The sequence below is a fragment of the Dipodomys ordii genome, unplaced genomic scaffold (genome assembly GCF_000151885.1).
Source record: "Dipodomys ordii isolate 6190 unplaced genomic scaffold, Dord_2.0 Scaffold29, whole genome shotgun sequence".
Taxonomy (NCBI): domain Eukaryota; kingdom Metazoa; phylum Chordata; class Mammalia; order Rodentia; family Heteromyidae; genus Dipodomys; species Dipodomys ordii.
In genome coordinates, this window is record NW_012267245.1 from 1,629,943 (window position 1) to 1,647,060 (window position 17,118).

Here is a 17,118-nt window from a genome sequence, read left to right on the forward strand (position 1 = left end):
GGGAGGCCGGGCCCGCGTGCGCATGCGCGTGCGCGTACTCTGATCAGACGTACAAGCTAGACTGCAGCCGCCCCCCTCCCCCCACCTTTCCAGATTTGCTGCTGCTTGCTGTTTGTGTGTTTTTGGTTTTTCTCTCTAAGGGGAGGAGGGAAAGGGAAGACGATGCCAGGAAGAAAAGGTGGTGTGTGAGTGAACTGGGCTCAGCCCCGCCTCCTCCCACCTCGGAGCGCATCTGGGCCCTGCCGTGCCCGTTCCTGCAGGCGCGCGGCACGCGGAGCCCCTGCCCGCCAGCCCGGGCTTCGGCCACAGAACATATTCTATGACGCAAGCAGTTGTCACAGAGGGAGAATTTGTCTTGTATCCATGCTATTTGAGCAGTCCCTTACTCCCCCCCCCCCCCATCTGGGGACTTGAACTCAGGGCCTGGGCGCCGTCCTGGAGCCTCTGTGCTCAAGGCTGGCGCTCTACCACCTGAGCCACAGCGCCACTTCCGGCTTTTTTGTGTGTGTGGTTTATTGGAGAGTGTCATGGACTTTTCTGCCCTGGCTTTTCAAACCTCGATCCGTAGATCTCAGCCCCTGGAGAAGCGAGGATGACAGGCTTGAGCCAGCAGCTCCCCCCCCCCCCCCCCCGTCCTTTTACTTTTACCCAGGAAGTTGGGCACACAGAGTGCTGTTCTATGAAATCCTGAGTATGAAAACTGAGTGGTCAGTGTTGTCACAACTGAGATTTTTACCTGGGTGAGAGGTGAGGGTAAAGTGGGGCTGGTACAGGGAAACAATAGTAAACTTGAAGATCTTAAAGTTTAAAATTAAGTTACCTCATTAATATATTTTCAGCTGTATTCAGGTTCTCATATTTTATGGCTGTTGTGACTTAATTTTGTTTGACACAGGAATAGATGATAGAGACACTAGTTAAACACTCAGAAAACAAGCAGTAATTAGAAAACACAGTAACAAGTGGTTATAATTTTTATTTTTGGTGCTGATACTGAGTCTGCAACTCAGGGCTTACTGCTGACCTGCTTTTTCGCTCAAAGTTAACACTTATCACTCGAGCTACAGCTCCACTTTTGTTTTTCTTTTTGGTAGTTAATTGGACATAAGAATATCATCAGTTTTCCTGCCTAGCTATTATCAAACCTCCATCCTCACATCTCAGCTTCCTGAGTAGCTAGGATTACAGGTGTGAGCCCCTGGCGGTGCTGGGCTAAGTGCTTTTCTTCAATAGTTTATATTGTCATATTAAGCATTGGATAAAACTTAAATAAGCAGGGGATTTTTGTCAGGGTAGAGACATAAAAAATATTCTCCATTCAGAAGCAAAATCTGCTGGCAGTTAAGTGTAGTAAGCTTTCAGACTTGGCCAACAGTGTAACCAAGGTACAAGTTAGGGTTCTCTACTGCACGAGACAGAGGGGGTTCCAGAATATTTAGGGTGTTGCTCAAACTCCCATGTTAATGAATATGTGTATTGTGCATATTTTGGTAGTAGCACTTGTTTTCTTTCTAAAAATTCTATTAGATTCCTATAAAATTACACAGGTGACTTTGCAGTCTTGTTGTCTGTGATTGCATTAACATATTTGTTTAATAAGTCCATTGTTGTCTGCGAAATCCTAAGTCCTTCCTTGATCCTGTTGTGTAATCCTGGGCTGTTGTTGCGTAGCTCTGGGGGAGGGAAGGCAACACTGCCTGATTCATAGCTGTCATAAAAAAAGAAAAAGAAAAAAAAGCTCCAACATTCTCTTCACGTGCAACTTAGCAACCGGAAGGGAGGGAACAGTTTACAGTTGGGCCACAAACATTAATTACTTCCTGAGTTGCGTGGATTGTCTTACCTGAAGTTTGGCTGCAGTTGTTGAATTTATCAGCTGTATACCTCTCATTTGTGTATATCTTTGTGCTGGGGGCTGTCCCTGAGCTCTTTTTGCTCAAGGCTGGCACTCTACCACTTGAGCCGCAGCGCCACTTCCAGTTTTCTGATGGTTTAGTGGAGATAAAGAGTCTCACAGACTTTCCTGCCTGGGCTGGCTTTGAACTGTGATCCTCAGATCTCAGCCTCCTGAGTAGCTAGGATGACAGGTGTGAGCCACTGGCACCTTGCTACAGTTTGACTTTTTAATGAGTTTTACACTAATTACCATTTTCAAAATACACAAGGGATGGCTGTACTGCCTAATTGACTGGTTCTGAATCCAGTCCTACACCATTGCCCTCAGTTCTAGAAGCCAGGCTTTTGTTTTATTTACTGGGTAACCAGTCCATTAAGAATGTTTGCGATGGGCTAGGAAGGTGGCTCAGTGGTAGAGAGCTTGCCCATGCATGAAACTCTGGGTTCGAGTCCTCAGTATGACATACACAGAAAAAGCCAAGAGTGGCGCTGTGGCTCAAATGGTAGAGCTGTATCCTTGAGCAAAAGCAGCTCAGGAACAGTGCCCAGGCCCTGAGTTCAAGTTCCAGGGCTGGCGTGAAAGAAAGAAAAAGAAAGAAAGGGCTAGGAAGGTGGTTCAGTGGTAGAGCACTTGCCTTGCATGCCTGAGGCCCTGGGTTCGATTCCTCAGCACCACATAAGCAAAAAGAAAAAAGCTGGAAGTGGTGCTGTGGCTCAAGTGGTAGAGCGCTCGCCTTGAGCTGAAGAGCTGAGGGACAGCGCCCAGGCCCAGAGTTCAGGCCCCACGACCGGACCCCCCCCCCAAAAAAAAATCCCTTGCATCAGACCACACACTCCTCCTGCTCCAAATAACACATAAGCAGAAAAAGCTGGAAGTGGCACTGTGACTCAAGTGGTAGAGCGCTAGCCTTGAACTTAAGAGCTGAGGGATAGCGCCCAGGTCCAGAGTACAGGCCCATGACTGGACCCCCCCCCCAAAAAAAAAGAAAGGAAAGAAAGAAAGAGATGAGAGAGAAAGAGAGAGAGGGGCGGGGGGGGAGGGAGGGAGAAAAGGAAAGAATGTTCCTGGAACTCTTAAGTAAAAAGCAATTTTATAATCTTTTTCCAATCCAGTTGGTCACATGGAAGTTGTGTGGGGGACAAAGAAGGTGTAGTCAGCTCCTTAGAAGATACTTTCTAGTGCCCAGCAAGACAGTGCAAATTTTAAAGAGCTGTAATGATTTGAAGCATACGAACTTCAAAGCAGCTGAGCGCCAGTGGCTTACCTTGGTAATCCTAGCTACTCCAGAGGCTGAGATCTAAGGATTGCGGTTCAAAGCCAGCCTGGGCAGGCAAGTCTGTGAGAGTCTTACCTCCAAGTAAGCACCAAAAAAGCTGGAAGTGGAGCTGTGGCTCAAGTGGTAGAACACTACTAGCCTTGAGCAAAACATAGAAAAGCTCAAGGACAGTGCCCAGGTTGTGAGTTCAAGCTTGCACCAAGCATAAAAAGAACTTGGGAACCATGACCTTCCACTGGCTTATTATATTCCAGTAGTAAATATATCTAGCACGGTTATCTAAGATCAGCTATTAATCTCCTTATTGTAAGGGCAGGAAGTTGTTAGTAATAAAAGAGCCAGGAGCTGGGGGCTCATGCCTGTAACCCTAACCTACGCAGGAGGCTGAGATCAGAAGATTCCAGTTCAAAGCCAGGTTGGACAGGAAAGTCTGTGAGACTGTTAATCTCCTATGAACCACCAGAAACTAGAAGTAGAGCTGTGGCTCGAAGTGGTAGAGTGCTAGCCTTGAGCAAAAGAGCTCAGGGACAGCGCCCAGGCCCTGAGACACACACACACACACACACACACACACACACACACACACACCCATTTAGGATTGTGTTCAGACTTGGCTTTTGCTACTGCCTTGGTTTTTCCACCTGTAAATAAAGGGGCAAAATTTCATGATCTTTTTCTTTTTATTGTGCTGGTCCTGGGGCTTGAACTCAGGGCCACGGTTCTCTCCCTTAAACTTTTTTTTTTTTTACTCAAGGCTAGAACTCTACCACTTCCAGCTTTTTGGTGTTTAATTGGGGACAAGAGTCTCAGAGACTTTACTGCCTGGGCTGGGTTTGAACCATGGTTTTATACTTGGCCACCTGAGTAGCTAGGATTACAGGTGTGAGCCACTAGTGCCTAGCTTGAATTTAAGGATCTCTAAATTACCACAGGTAGTTCCAGACAGTGCTATATTATAAAATAAAAAAGTTTATACCTTCTAATGAAAGCATCACATGAGTATCAGGTGGGTGTAAATGGAAATAGTTAATATTGTATAAGTAGCTTAGAGAAGGGAGATTAGGAGAAATCAGTGAAATTTAGTCAGTTGACTGAAGGCTGGCTCTCTCTCTTATCTTTAAAAGAATATTTTGGTGCCAGTCCTGGGGCTTGAACTCAGGGCCTGGGGTGCTGTCCTTGAGCTTTTTTGTTCAAGGCTAGCACTCTACCACTTGAGCCATAGTTCTACTTCTGACTTTTTGCTGGTTAATTGGAGATAATAGTCTCACATATTTTTTTTTTCCTGGGCTGGTTTTGAACTTCGACCCTCAGATCACAGCCTCCAGAGTAGCTAGGATTATAGGCATGAGCTATTGGCTCCCAGTTTTCCTTCCTTTCTTGCTTCCTTCCTTCCTTCCGTCCGTCTGTCATCAGTCATGGGGCTTGAACTCTGGACCTGGGCGCTAGGTGCTCTATCACTTGAGCCACAGCACCACTTCCAGTTTTCTGGTGGTTTATTGGAGGTAAGTGTCTCACGGAGTTTCCTGCCCAGGCTGGCTTTGAACTGTGATCCTCAGATCTCATTCTCCTGAGTAGCTAGGATGACAGGCGTGAGCTACTGGCTTCCAGTTTTCTTTTTGAAATAGTCCTAAAAATAGTGTAGGAAACAGTTGGCCAACTTGGCCCGCTGAAAAATGTCTTTGTTTTGCATTTGTGGGCTGTGCAAGTTATTTGAAGCATTGAGAATTCATTGAAATGACCAAATATTCTAGTTAGATGATAAATATGTCACGTATCAATGTATGATTGTTCTCCAAATGTGTGTAAATGCAGATGTTATAAAACATATTTAAAGGTGCTGCTGACCTCAAATTGTGATTTAAGGTTGTTTGGGGAAGGTTTTATTTACTTAGTGGGTTGAAGGTGTGCATTGAGGCTCTCCAATTATTATCCTGGATGTATAGTCATACTAAATACAAAATATTCTTAATAGTCTTTTCTTTTTGGGCTTGATCTGGGAGTTAAACTAGGGCTTGGCTTTGCCCCTGAGCTTTAAAAAAAAAATTTTTTTTTAAAATTTTGTTCAAGGTTAGTACTTGAGCCCACAGCTCCATTTCTGGCTGTGTGTGTGTGTGTGTGTGTGTGGTTTATTAGAAGAATCTCCAGGACTTTTCCTGTCCAGGTTGGCTTTGAGCGAGAGCCTCAGATCTCAGCCTCCTGAGAAGCTAGGATGACAGGCTTGTGTGTGTGTGTGTGTGTGTGTGTGTGTGTGTGTGTGGTTTATTAGAAGAATCTCCAGGACTTTTCCTGCCCGGGCTAGCTTTGAACCACGATCCTCAGATCTCAGCCTCCTGAGAAGCTAGGATGACAGGCGGGAGCCACCAGCACTCATCTCTTAGTAGTCTGAATGGCTTAATCGAGGGGTATGGAATTGTCTCGTGAAATGGAAAATCCCCAGCACTAAGACCGAAACAGAGAACTTGTCTAAAATCATCCTGCTTTGATCCCCTGCCATTGGACCATTCCCCCATGCCAAGCATTTTTTTTTTTTTAATAATGTTAGGCAGGCAAAAGAAACTGACTGGACAACAGGGCGGAGGGGCAGAAAGGAGGGAGGTGGCAATTAGCTTTGCTCCCCTCAGCGCGCCTCTCTACCATAGCATTATGGAGTCATCATCTCCCAGCCAAAGATTTCTGCCCTTTGAGCCAGGCAAGGGGCGTGGCTCCAGCCTGAAATTGGGTCACCTGGCCCTTCTTGTGACCAGGAAGAGGGGAAAGGGCCTGCCTGCCCCTTTTAAAGGCCATATGCTTTGGAAGCTAAATGGTTGCCTATATTCCATGCTATTTTTCCCTTTAAGGTAGACCTGTTTGGAATTCTGTTTGGGTAGCCATGTTAACTACCCATTCCAAGTATCAGAGCACACCACACCCACCCCTCCCTCAGCCTCCCTCCTGAAACTGTGTCCTCCCTAAATCCTTACAGATTTTTTCCCCCCCTTTGACAGTACTGGGGCTTGAATTCAGGGCCTCTTCCTCTCACATGGCTTTCTCGCTCAAGGCTGGGGCTCTACCCCACTGAGCCAAACTGCTCCACTTCCAGCTTTTGGTGATAAATGGGGGAGACAAGAGTCTCCCAGAAGGGGCTGGGAAGGTGGCTCAGTGGTAGAGTGCTGGCCTAGCATGCATGAAGCCCTGGGTTCGATTCCTCAGTACCACAGACACAGAAAAAGCCAGAAGTGGCGCTGTGGTTCAAGTGGTAGACTGCTAGCCTGGAGCAAAAGAAGCTCAGGGACACGTGAGTTCAAGCCCCAGGACTGTCAAAAAAAAAAATGTGTCTCCTGGACTTTTCTTCCCAGGCTGGCCTTCAATGTTGATTCTCAGGTCTCAGCCTCCTACTGGAGCTTTGGCTTAGGAATGCTGAAAGGAGGTTGGCCTCAAGTTGGCTGTCCCGATGTTGACAACCCCTAGTCTGACAAGAGACTTAAGCCCTTGTACACTTCAGGTGGCTGATGCTCTTCTCTCTTCCCACGCCTCCTGTACTGTGGGTGTAACCCAAAGTGGTATGAAGTGCTTCCAACACAACAAATAAACACAAGCATCTGCTCTGTATGTGGTGGTAATTTTAGGTGGTGTGTGTGTGTGTGTGTGTGTGTGTGTGTGTGTGTCTTGGTCCTGGAGCTTGAACTCAGGGTCTGCAGTTCTTGAGCTTTTTTTTTGTTGTTGTTGTTGTTCAACCCCTTGAACCACAACTCCACTTCTGGCTTTTTGGTATTTCACTGGAGATAAGAGTCTCATGGGCATTCCTGCCTGGGCTGGCTTCGAACTGCAATCCTCAGATCTCAGCCACTTGAGTTACTAGGATGACAGGCGTGGGCCATAGTTCAAGCACTACAACTAGATTCTGGGTGGTATTCTGCCATTATTCAAATAATGAACAGAAATGTTGGAATAGCCTGATTATCAGTCAGCCTGTTCATTCTTTCATTTCAAGATTAATTAAAAAAAAAGTTTCAGAGCCTTAAGTGATTGTAGAAGCAAATAGAGAAATGGACCTTCTTCAAAAAAAAAACAATTAACATACAATTCTTAGATCAAGTATGAAATCCAAGGCTTACAAAGTCATCTGATTTTTATATTAAGTAAGTGATCAGTTAGTTGATGGATGGGTCCACATGCAAAGAGTCAGCTAGTAATTTAATCTCTCATTCTGGGGGAGTCGACTACAAAGCTCAGCTCTGAGAGCAGGTGTCCAGAAGTATCATGCTATTCGATAAAATGATGGTTATAAATAAAGAAATCACTCTTAATCTTTTTTTTTTTATAAATGTTTAGTTTCTGTGGTGAAGGAAATGTCTAATTTGATTCTTTTAGTCTTTCTCCCTTAATTTCCCTTTTCTCTCCCTTTCCTCTCCCCTGCCCAGAGTTCTCAGTGGTCTAATCTAGGTTGAATTTATTGTGATTTTTTTATTTTTGTGCTCATGTGACAACAGAAGAAAGTTCTTTCTTTGAACCAAAGTTCCCAAATGTTTATTCACTGGTTCTTTGAAAATTTGCAAGGTAGAGGAATTTTTAATTAATTGCCTTGGCTTTTTATTTTGGATTACTTCATTTTTTTTTTTTTTACTCCTCGTCAATCTGTTTTTCTACTTTTATTTCCATTATGTTCTTCCCTCGTCTTTTCTTTTTAAAATAAACCGGCTGTGCCTGGTTTCGTTGGAACAAAAACTATGCGCTTCAATTTTTTTTTTTTTTTTGGAGCTTAAAAAAAATTGCCATTAATCACTGATATCACAACATCCTCTTAAGGCAAATGATCTTGTTACTGTGTCCTCTAAATGTAGCGCTGAGAGTCAGAAGACTTCTGGCAAGGATAAAAATAGCCTTCCTGCTTGCTGGGTTGTTGTTTGCTTTTCTGGCAGTAGGAAATCTTTTGAATTCCTTAATTGGGTCACAGCTCTTCTGTAGCTTCTCTGCAGACATTCCCCTTTGCCTCCAGTTCTTAGATGCTTTTAGATCGTGCAGCTTTGCACCTGCCCTGAATTAGAGCCGAGCAACCTTTCCTCTACATGAAACTACTCAATCTGTGGAAACTTAGCTCTACTGACTTTTTGTTCTTTTGGTGCCTGTACTAGTGCTTGAACTCAGGACCCTGGGTATACATGGTCTCTTTGCTTTTTTTTTCCCCCTCAAGGCTGGTGCTCTACCACTTGAACCACAGCTTCACTTCCAGCTTTTTGCTGATTAACTGGAGATAAGTTTTAAGGGCTTTTCTTCCCAGGTGGACGGTGATCCTCAGATCTCAGCCTTCTGAGTAGGAGTAGGTGGTAAGCATGATTACAATCTACTTTTCAACTCTCCTATCACATTTTAAAAATAAAATTTAAACTTTTGGTACAAAAGGAAGATTCTCCCTGCTTTAATTAATGGAGGAATTCTGACATTGACTTTTCCAAGTTTTCCCTTTAAAAATTCTTCTGCAACTAGTTTGCGAGTTTGGCTATGACAAAAGTTGTTTTCCCCTCACTTTTTTTTCTCCTCCAGGGAGGAAATTAGGCTACCACCAAACTTTGATTTCTTTGAAACTGAAAAATTCCTCTCGATGGCCCCTTGTTTCTCCCAGATTCCATTTTGATTCTTGAGATCAATTTTTCCCACCATTCACTAGAGCTAAATAATAGAAGGGAAGTTGCAAGATGAGATTGTGATTCTGCCATCCATCCATCCATCCATCCATCCATCCATCCATCCATCCATCCCTTCATCCAACAGCTATTCATGGAGCATGCAACTGCATGCTCTGGGAAGTAAGACTCTACCTCTTCTCAAGAGACATCATTATTACCCATCTATCCATCCATCCATCTATCCATTCAACAGCTATTCATTGAGCACTTTGCTGCTCTCTGCTCTGGGATATAAGACTCAAAATCTGTTCTCCAAGAGTTCACTGTTCTGAGAGGAAAAGATGACTTAATATGAGTAACTTACAGAGCGTATGTGAATCAGAGGGCCGTGGCTTAAGGCAGAGGCGGAACTTTCTAGACTAGGGGTGGAGGCCTGGCTTAGGGTTAGCAGGGAGGAGGGGGCACTTGAGAGAGGAAGTAACCCAGAAGTAGAGATTATGAGTCAGTAGATCTGACTAGCTGGAGTTCCTAAAATGAGAAGGAAATGGCAACATGGAGAGATACCAAAAAAAAGTACGGCAATTCAATTATTTTTCTTTTTTGTCTTTGTCAGTTGTGGGACTTGAACTCAGGGCCTGGGCGCTGTCCCTCAGCTCTTCAGCTCAAGGCGAGCGCTCCACCACTTGAGCCACAGCACCACTTCTAGTTTTCTGGTGGTTTATTGGAGATTAGAGTCTCATGAACTTTCCTGCCCCAGGCTGGCTTTGAACCGTGATCCTCAGATCTCAGCCTCCTGAGTAACTAGGATGACAGGCGCCCAGCTCAAGGATATTTCTTCACATTGACCTCCTGTGTAAAATCCATCCCATAATGGTCTCTCGTTTTGGCTGGACTCTGTGTGTGCTGACTGAATTTCAGACAGCTCTTGAGGGGGCTACTCTCCGTCCTGACCAGTTCCTCCTTTGTGATTGGGAACAGAAATGTCCCCAGAGGCCAATGTGTTAGAACAAGATTACCAATTTTAATTTGGGGAATTGTTATTTTTTAGGTCAGTAGATCAGTTATTTAAAATGCCTTTTAAACCACTAAATTACAGAACAATACTGTTATTTTTTTCTTCTTCTGTCGGTCGTGGGGCTTGAACTCTGGGCTTGGGCACTGTCCCTCAGCTCTTCAGCTCAAGGCGAGCGCTCTACCGCTTGAGCTACGGTGCCATTTCTGATTTTCTAATGGCGAATTGGAGGTAAGAGTCTCAGGGACTTTTCTGCCCAGACTATCTTTGAACCATGATCCCCTCTGATCTCAGCCTCCTCAGTAGCTAGGATTACAGGCGTGAGCCACCGGCACCCGGCTACCGTTATTATTATTATTATTAGTTCCTATCCATGCTGGTTCTGCATTTGTACAAGTACAGAAGTTGATATTACCAGCCAGGACCCATCTGGAGTCTTGCTATACCATGCAGGTCTCCACAGCGCCACCTTGCTGCAAGATCGCGACTCCTTTCAAATAGCTAGCTGAGTAAAATTCCATTAAAGAATGCTATTACGTCAAGGAAATAGATGGACCTGGAGGAAAAAATAAAACAACAACACAAAAACCATAATAATTGAAGGAAGCCAGGCTCAGAGAGACAAAGGACATGTCTTCTCTCATATGTGGAAATCAGATCGAAATTATAAAGGCATTTTATATATAAATGAAATGATAAACATACGTAGGGCCATATGCATGTATACATAAACGTATTAAGTAAAAGGTGGTATAGGCAGAATATTGCAATGGTAGAATTCTTTTGGACAATAAACTTACAGTGAGTACCAGCAAGCTGGAACCAGAGGTGTTAGGGGAAGCGAGGCTAAAGGGAAGGGGAGAGACAGAGAGAGAGAGGGGGTAGGCAGAAATGCAGTCATAATATTCAATTGTATATGTGAATACGGACTGAGGAAAATTGAGGAGATGAGCGTGGGGAGTTGGGAAAGATGGAGAAAGATGGATGAGAGGGGTGTGACATTAATTAAGATCCATTGTACTCACAAGCTGACATGTAATAACTTTGTAATAACTACTAAGAGATCATAAGAATTTAAAATAGTAGAAGGGCTTGATGTACTCAAACGTGAACAAAATAAAATAATTCAGAGCAGAGTAAGGGGCACCTGTAGTTCAACAACCAAACAACCACAGTGTATACACATATGTTTATTTGTATGTGGGGTTAGAAATTTCTAATAGTGTTCACTGAATACTCTCTTCCCCTCCGTTTCCTTTGGAGTTTGTAAACCAACTGAAAAGAAATTAAATTTTGAATTTCATGTAGCTTATCACTAGATGGGACTTTTTTTGTGGTGCCAGTCCCAGGATTTGAACTCAGGGCCTGAGCGCTGGTCCCTGAGCCTTTTTGCTCAAGGCTAGCACTCTACCACTAGAGCCACAGCTCCACTTCCAGCTTTTTGGTGGTTAATAGGAGGTAAGCGTCTTGGAAACTTTCCTCTCCAGGCTGGAATCAAACCGGGATCCTCAGATCTCAGCCTCTCGTGTAGCGAGGCTGACAGACGTGAGCACTCGGCTTTGCGCACCATTTCCAGATTATTCTTCATTATTATTGTTCCCTGGCATATACGTGTCACCAGTAATACAAGCAGGACTCTGAAAAAGAGAAGGCCACAGCATGCCACTTAACAATACTGAAGAATATAATGTTCCTGTTGAAATGGCCTCACTTATTTATTTATAATATCCAAGTTCCTCTTGAGAAAATAACTTGTTTTCTGTAATTATGGTATTCACATAAGAGCATTTCCTTCTAGTCTTTTCTCCTTTCATGTCTTTGACCAGGTTACTTAGACTCATAAAAACTAGGCCGGGTGCTGGTGGCTCACGCCTGTCATCCTACCTACTCAGGAGGCTGAGATCTGAGGATTATGGTTTGAAGCCAGCCAGGCAGTAAAGTCTGTGAAACTCTTTATTTCCAGCCAGAAGTGGAACTGGGGCTCCAAAGTTGCTAGCCTTGAGCAGAAAAGCTCAGGGACAGCACCCAAGCCATGAGTTCAAGCCCTAGGAACCAGGCAAAAAAAAAAAAGAACAGAAAACAACTACAATAATAATATTGTTCTGTAGAGAGCTGCCCCGCTACTATCATCAAAGTTCATCTTTGGGGTAAGGACTGATTATCTTTAACTCACAAATGCTTTGCATAAAATGATCTCTTTGGGTGTGGGTGTTGAAGCTTCCAGAGTCACACTGTATCAGTTGCCTATATTTGGTTAGGCTGAGTCATGTCACCAAATATAGCCCTTGCCTTCTGCCAGCTGCATGCCAGGCTTCGGCCTCCCAGAGCCACAGCTGGCCTCCGGAGACGGCGGCTGTCCTCGCCACTGTGGCCTGAAGAGCAGTTCTGCTGATCAAACTGTCCCCCGTGGGCTTATAACACACTCAGTACCCACAGTCTTTAGAGATTGAATTTTACCCACCAAATAGGGCCCTGTGCCTGAACTGCTTAATGCCTTCCGTTCCAGTAATGAGATAACCAAACCTGGCTGTGTTTATAGATAGATGCTTTATCAACACCAACCAGCCAACCCAAACCACTGGCTCTGTTCTCTTCCTTTTTCTCCACTATTTTTATTTTCCTGTCCTTGACTCATTTGTGGAATGCTTATGTTTCAAGTTTAAGGGAATAAACTCATTGACTGTGTGCCTGGTAGCCAAACAGGAAACTCCAAATGGCTAAGTAGGGAAAGTTTTACTCCCTAAGGGGGTTTATTATGTACAAGAGATAAGGGTAGCCTGGTAGCCGAAGGGTTTACATAAGCAGGCTGCCGTGAAGTGGAACTAAAATCAGGCATGTTCATTTAAAAAGAGATTTCCATTTTGAAAAGGGTATCCTGGGGGAAAAAAAAAAAGGTGACCTGGAAAAAAATGGTAAACAACTTCATAAAAGTTACATTCATCCCTGGGCGCCGGTGGCTCACGCTTGTAATCAATCCTAGCTACTCAGGATGGTGAGCTCTGAGGATCCTGGTTTGAAGCCAGCCTGGGCAGTAAAGTCCATAAGAATTTTATCTCCAGTGAAACAGCCAAAAAGCCAGAAGTGGTGCTATGGCTCAAGTGGTAGAATGCTAGCCTGGTGCAAAAAAGCTCCAGGACAGTTCCCAGGCCCTGAGTTCAAGCCCCAGAACCCCCATACACACCACACACACACACATACACACACACACACACACACACACACACAGTGTTATGTTCATATACAACCCTGTACAGAAATATTTATGTCAGCTTTACTCATAATGACCCAAACATGGAAGCAACCAAGATGCACAGATACCTAAACAAGCAAGCTATGGTCTGTCCAGACAATGGAATGTTGTTCAGTGCTCAAAAGAACTGCGTAAACCAACCCACATAAAGAACACACAGGAAAGATGCGCTAGTAAGAGAAAGAAGCCTGTCTGCAAAGGCTTGACTCTGTGGTTTCACCGACATGACATTTCTAAGAAAGGCACAACGATCGAGTCAGCAGAACTAGCAAGGGTTAGAGGGTTAGATTTAGCACTTTACCAGCCAGCTAGTTTATTTTCTTTCGGGATTTTCACTGTGAAGTATTTTGATCACTCCTCAGCATCAAATAAGTGACATGCAGGTCATATATATAGCCTTGGTTTCAAGGGAATATTAGCATTAAAAAAAAAGAACTATCTCTGTAGAAATTAACTTCAGACAATATAATGTTGCACCTTTGTGTCTGTATTGACTTATATTGTATTTTAAGTCATTTCAGGTAAAGTTTTTTTTTTCTTTGTTTTTCTGTTTGTTTTCGGTTGGTCTTGAACTCAGAGACTGGGAGCTATCCCTGAGCTTTTTTGCTCAAGGCTAGTGCATTACCACTTGAGCCATTGCTTCACGTCTCCCTTTTTTGTGGTAAATTAGAGATCAGAGTCTCCTGGACTTCTTGCCCCAGATGGCTTTAAACTGCCATTGTCATATTTTAGCCTCCCAAGTAGCTAGGATTACTGGTGTGAGCCACCAGTGCCTGGCATGGTAAAGTGTGTGTTTGATTTTTGTTTGTTTTGTTTTTTGGTGCCAGTCCTGGGGCTTGAACTCAGGGTGTAGTTACTGTCCCTGAGCTCAGGGCTAGCACTCTCCTACTTGAGCTTCAGTGCCACTTCCAGCCTTTTCTGAGTACTTTTATTGGAGATAAGCTTGGGCGGGCTTTGAACTACAATCCTTAGATCTCAGCCTCCTTAGCAGCTAGGATGGCAGGCGTGAGCCACCAGCACCCGACTGGTAAAGTACTTTTTGATAGCTCTTGCTTGTTCATTTACTAGAGAGTTTTACAGTTACAAGATTTATACATATTCTATTACCAAAAGTCAGCTGTTACTTTGAGTTAAGTGATTCAGAAGTAGGATCTTCCTTGCAAGTGTGTTTAAAAAAAAAACAAAAACAATTAAAGCCATCTTCTTGTTCTTTGTATCTCAAATCTATCACACACACCACACACACACACACACACACACACACACACACACACCCTTGTGAGCCAGGCACTGGTGGATCACGCCTGTCATCCTAGCTACTCAGGAGGCTGAAATCTGATTGGAAGCCAGTCCAGGCAGGAAAGTCCATGAATCTCTTCTCTCCAGCTAACTACCAAAAAGCCAGAAGTAGAGCTGTGGCTCAAGTGGTAGAGTGCTAGCCTTGAGCACAACAGCTCAGAGACAGTACCCCGGCCCAGAGTTCAGGCCCCAGGACCAGCACCAAAACACAAAACAAAATATACACAACTTGTGATAAGTATGGCTGTAGGTAAAGCAGTTGAAATTCAATGTAGTAGATTTGGACATTTCTCTATACATTGGCACTTGAGAATGAAACCAAGTTTTTGGAAGAAATGGAAATGAACCGATCAAAGTTAAGTTTTACCTTCTTCTCCCATTTTTCCATCCCTGCCTTCATTTTCTACTAAGAATAAGCTGAAGTTTTCAGTGGAACAACTAATTTTAGGATAAAACTTTGTGTGTGTGTGTGTGTGTGTCCTGGGGCTTGAACTTGGGGCCTGTGTGCTGTCCCTGAGTCTCTTTGTGCTCAAGGCTAGCGCTCTACCACTTGAGCGACAAGGTCACTTCTGGGTTTTTTGAGTAGTTTATTGGAGATGAGCATCTCACAGGAGTTTTTCTGCCCTTGGTGGCTTCTAACCATGATCCACCGATCTCAGCCTCCTGAGTAGCTAGGATGACGGGAGTGAGTCACCAATGCCTGGCTTTCCTGAGCTTTTTTTTTAAACTCAAAGTTACTGCTCTATCCCTTGAGCCACAGCTCCACTTAGGTCCTTTTTGGTAGTTAATTGGAGATAGGAGTCTCATGGGCTTTCCTGCCCAGGCTGGCTTTGAACCGTGGTCCTCAAATCTCAGCCTCCTGAGTAGCTAGGATGACAAATGTGTGCCACTAGCTCCTGGTTCTTGAAACTTTCTTATTTGTTTATAAACTAAGAAAATCATTAAGTTCTGGTTCTTTTTCATATTAAATTCCAAATATTGGCCGTGGCTATGGACAAAACTTGCTGATAGTCAAGGACAGTTTTCTATCTTAATAGTATTGCGCCCCCTCTCCTCTCTCCCCCCCGCCCCCCCGTGGAATCTCAAAAGACATTGGAGCTCTCCAGTTCCTTTCTTTCTGAAGAGCTGTTCCCTTGTTGGGTTGGTGGGCCACATGTAAACTCTGGGTTCCAGAATATTCGATGAATTAAGTAAAGTCTTGCTGACGTCTGGCAAGGCCTGTCCAGCCTTAAGGCTTGGGAGAGTCTCTGCTTATCTGATTTCTAGAGTTAAGGTTCCATGAGACCAGAGTTCAGAGTGTTTTCCTAAAAAGTGGGTGTCGTCCTGAGAATCAGCCACCACATTTTCCACTCCATTCCTTTAATGAACAACATGGCGCGTTGAGGGTTCTCCTTCGTTCTCCCGAGATGGACCCTGTGGGGTGTGGAGATAGGCTCATTTTTTATTTTGTAACTTGTAGAGTGCATTGTATGTCTTAAATGTGTATGTATGATCTAGCTAACTCAACTTCCATATGGAGGTTCTTGTAAAACAGAACTTTTGCAAGACAGACAGCCCATTGCTTTCTCTCCTAGTTATGAACAATGGTAGCATTTTAGCAAATGATTATTGTGTATATGAGTGTGTGTGTGCGCACATGCACACGTCCTTGGGCTTGAACTCAGGGTCTGAGTGCTTGCTATCTCTGAGCTTCTTTTGCTCAAGGCTGGTGCTTTACCCTTGAGCCTCAGCTCTACTTTTGGCTCTTTGGTGGTTCATTGGAGATAAGAATCTCAAGGACTTCCCTGCCCAGGCTGGCTTTGAACCACTGTCCTCAGAGCTCATCCTTCTGAGTAGCTAGGATGACAGCCAGGAGCCATTGACTCCCAGCTTACAGATACTTTTTGAAGGGCATCTTGGGCAACGATTGAGGATTAAAAATAATTTGCCAAGCGTCTACAGTGCTCTTGAGTATGAGGTTGGGGACTTCAGGCATTTTCCATCATATGTGATATGAAATGTTCTTTACCCTCAATTATCACTGGGCTAAACCTTCACTGAAGCCCATGCGTGGACAGACGTGTGGGCACAGACATGGCAGTTTTCTTACTTGACATCTAAGAAAATATTACTGCTTGTTACATAGTTTGGTAAAAGGAACAAAACCCATCACCAACAAATTAGTTGGTATTTATGGGACAAAAACCCCAAAGATGGTTGCTGTGTGATGGTGTCAGAATGTAAATGGTAGAAATGGGTGGGCTTTTGCAAACTAGAATGACTTACTCATTAAAAGAGGGATATTTTCTTTAACTACCCGCAAATGTCTCCCTTTTAAGTTTTGGTGAGCATGTTCAATGCATACTTTCCTGCAAATCGCCATGTCCACAACCAAGTTTTGTCCTGTTTAAGTACAGTGTCTTTAAGTACAATTTATTGCCTGTTCAAAGCAATCAATTCAGCTGTGTTATTGAGTAATTTTAAAACCATCTATGAAAGCAACTAATTTAGTAATGGCCTTCTTTTACCTTCAGGTCGTGTAAACTATTCATATCCAGGATCCGATAGTTCTCTGCTTATTAATGGTAAGTGATCATTAATTTACCTTAGTGAAGTGCACAGAACTTGGAGTACATTTAGAGCTAGGGGAGGAAAAAAATCGAGTTGTTGCTGCCACAAGTAGAGAAGTGGCTTTTGTTTACCTTGAAAAATAACACTTGCTATTAATCAGCTATTTTCAGAGTCATTCCCCGGACATTATGACAGAAACTTTTTAGGAAATAGAATTGGACTTGTGGAATT

The 17,118-nt window shown here is 43.8% G+C and overlaps 1 protein-coding gene across 1 annotated transcript in view; it reads left to right on the plus strand.

The window, feature by feature from the left end:
• The window catches only part of Cpeb4 (cytoplasmic polyadenylation element binding protein 4), a 53,867-nt gene that overhangs the window by 11,629 nt on the left and 25,120 nt on the right, over window positions 1–17,118 (plus strand). The window contains exon 2 of the mRNA XM_013015971.1: window positions 16,851–16,901. Within this exon, the coding sequence (XP_012871425.1) occupies window positions 16,851–16,901 (51 nt within the window). The remainder of the gene's footprint in view (window positions 1–16,850; window positions 16,902–17,118) is intronic.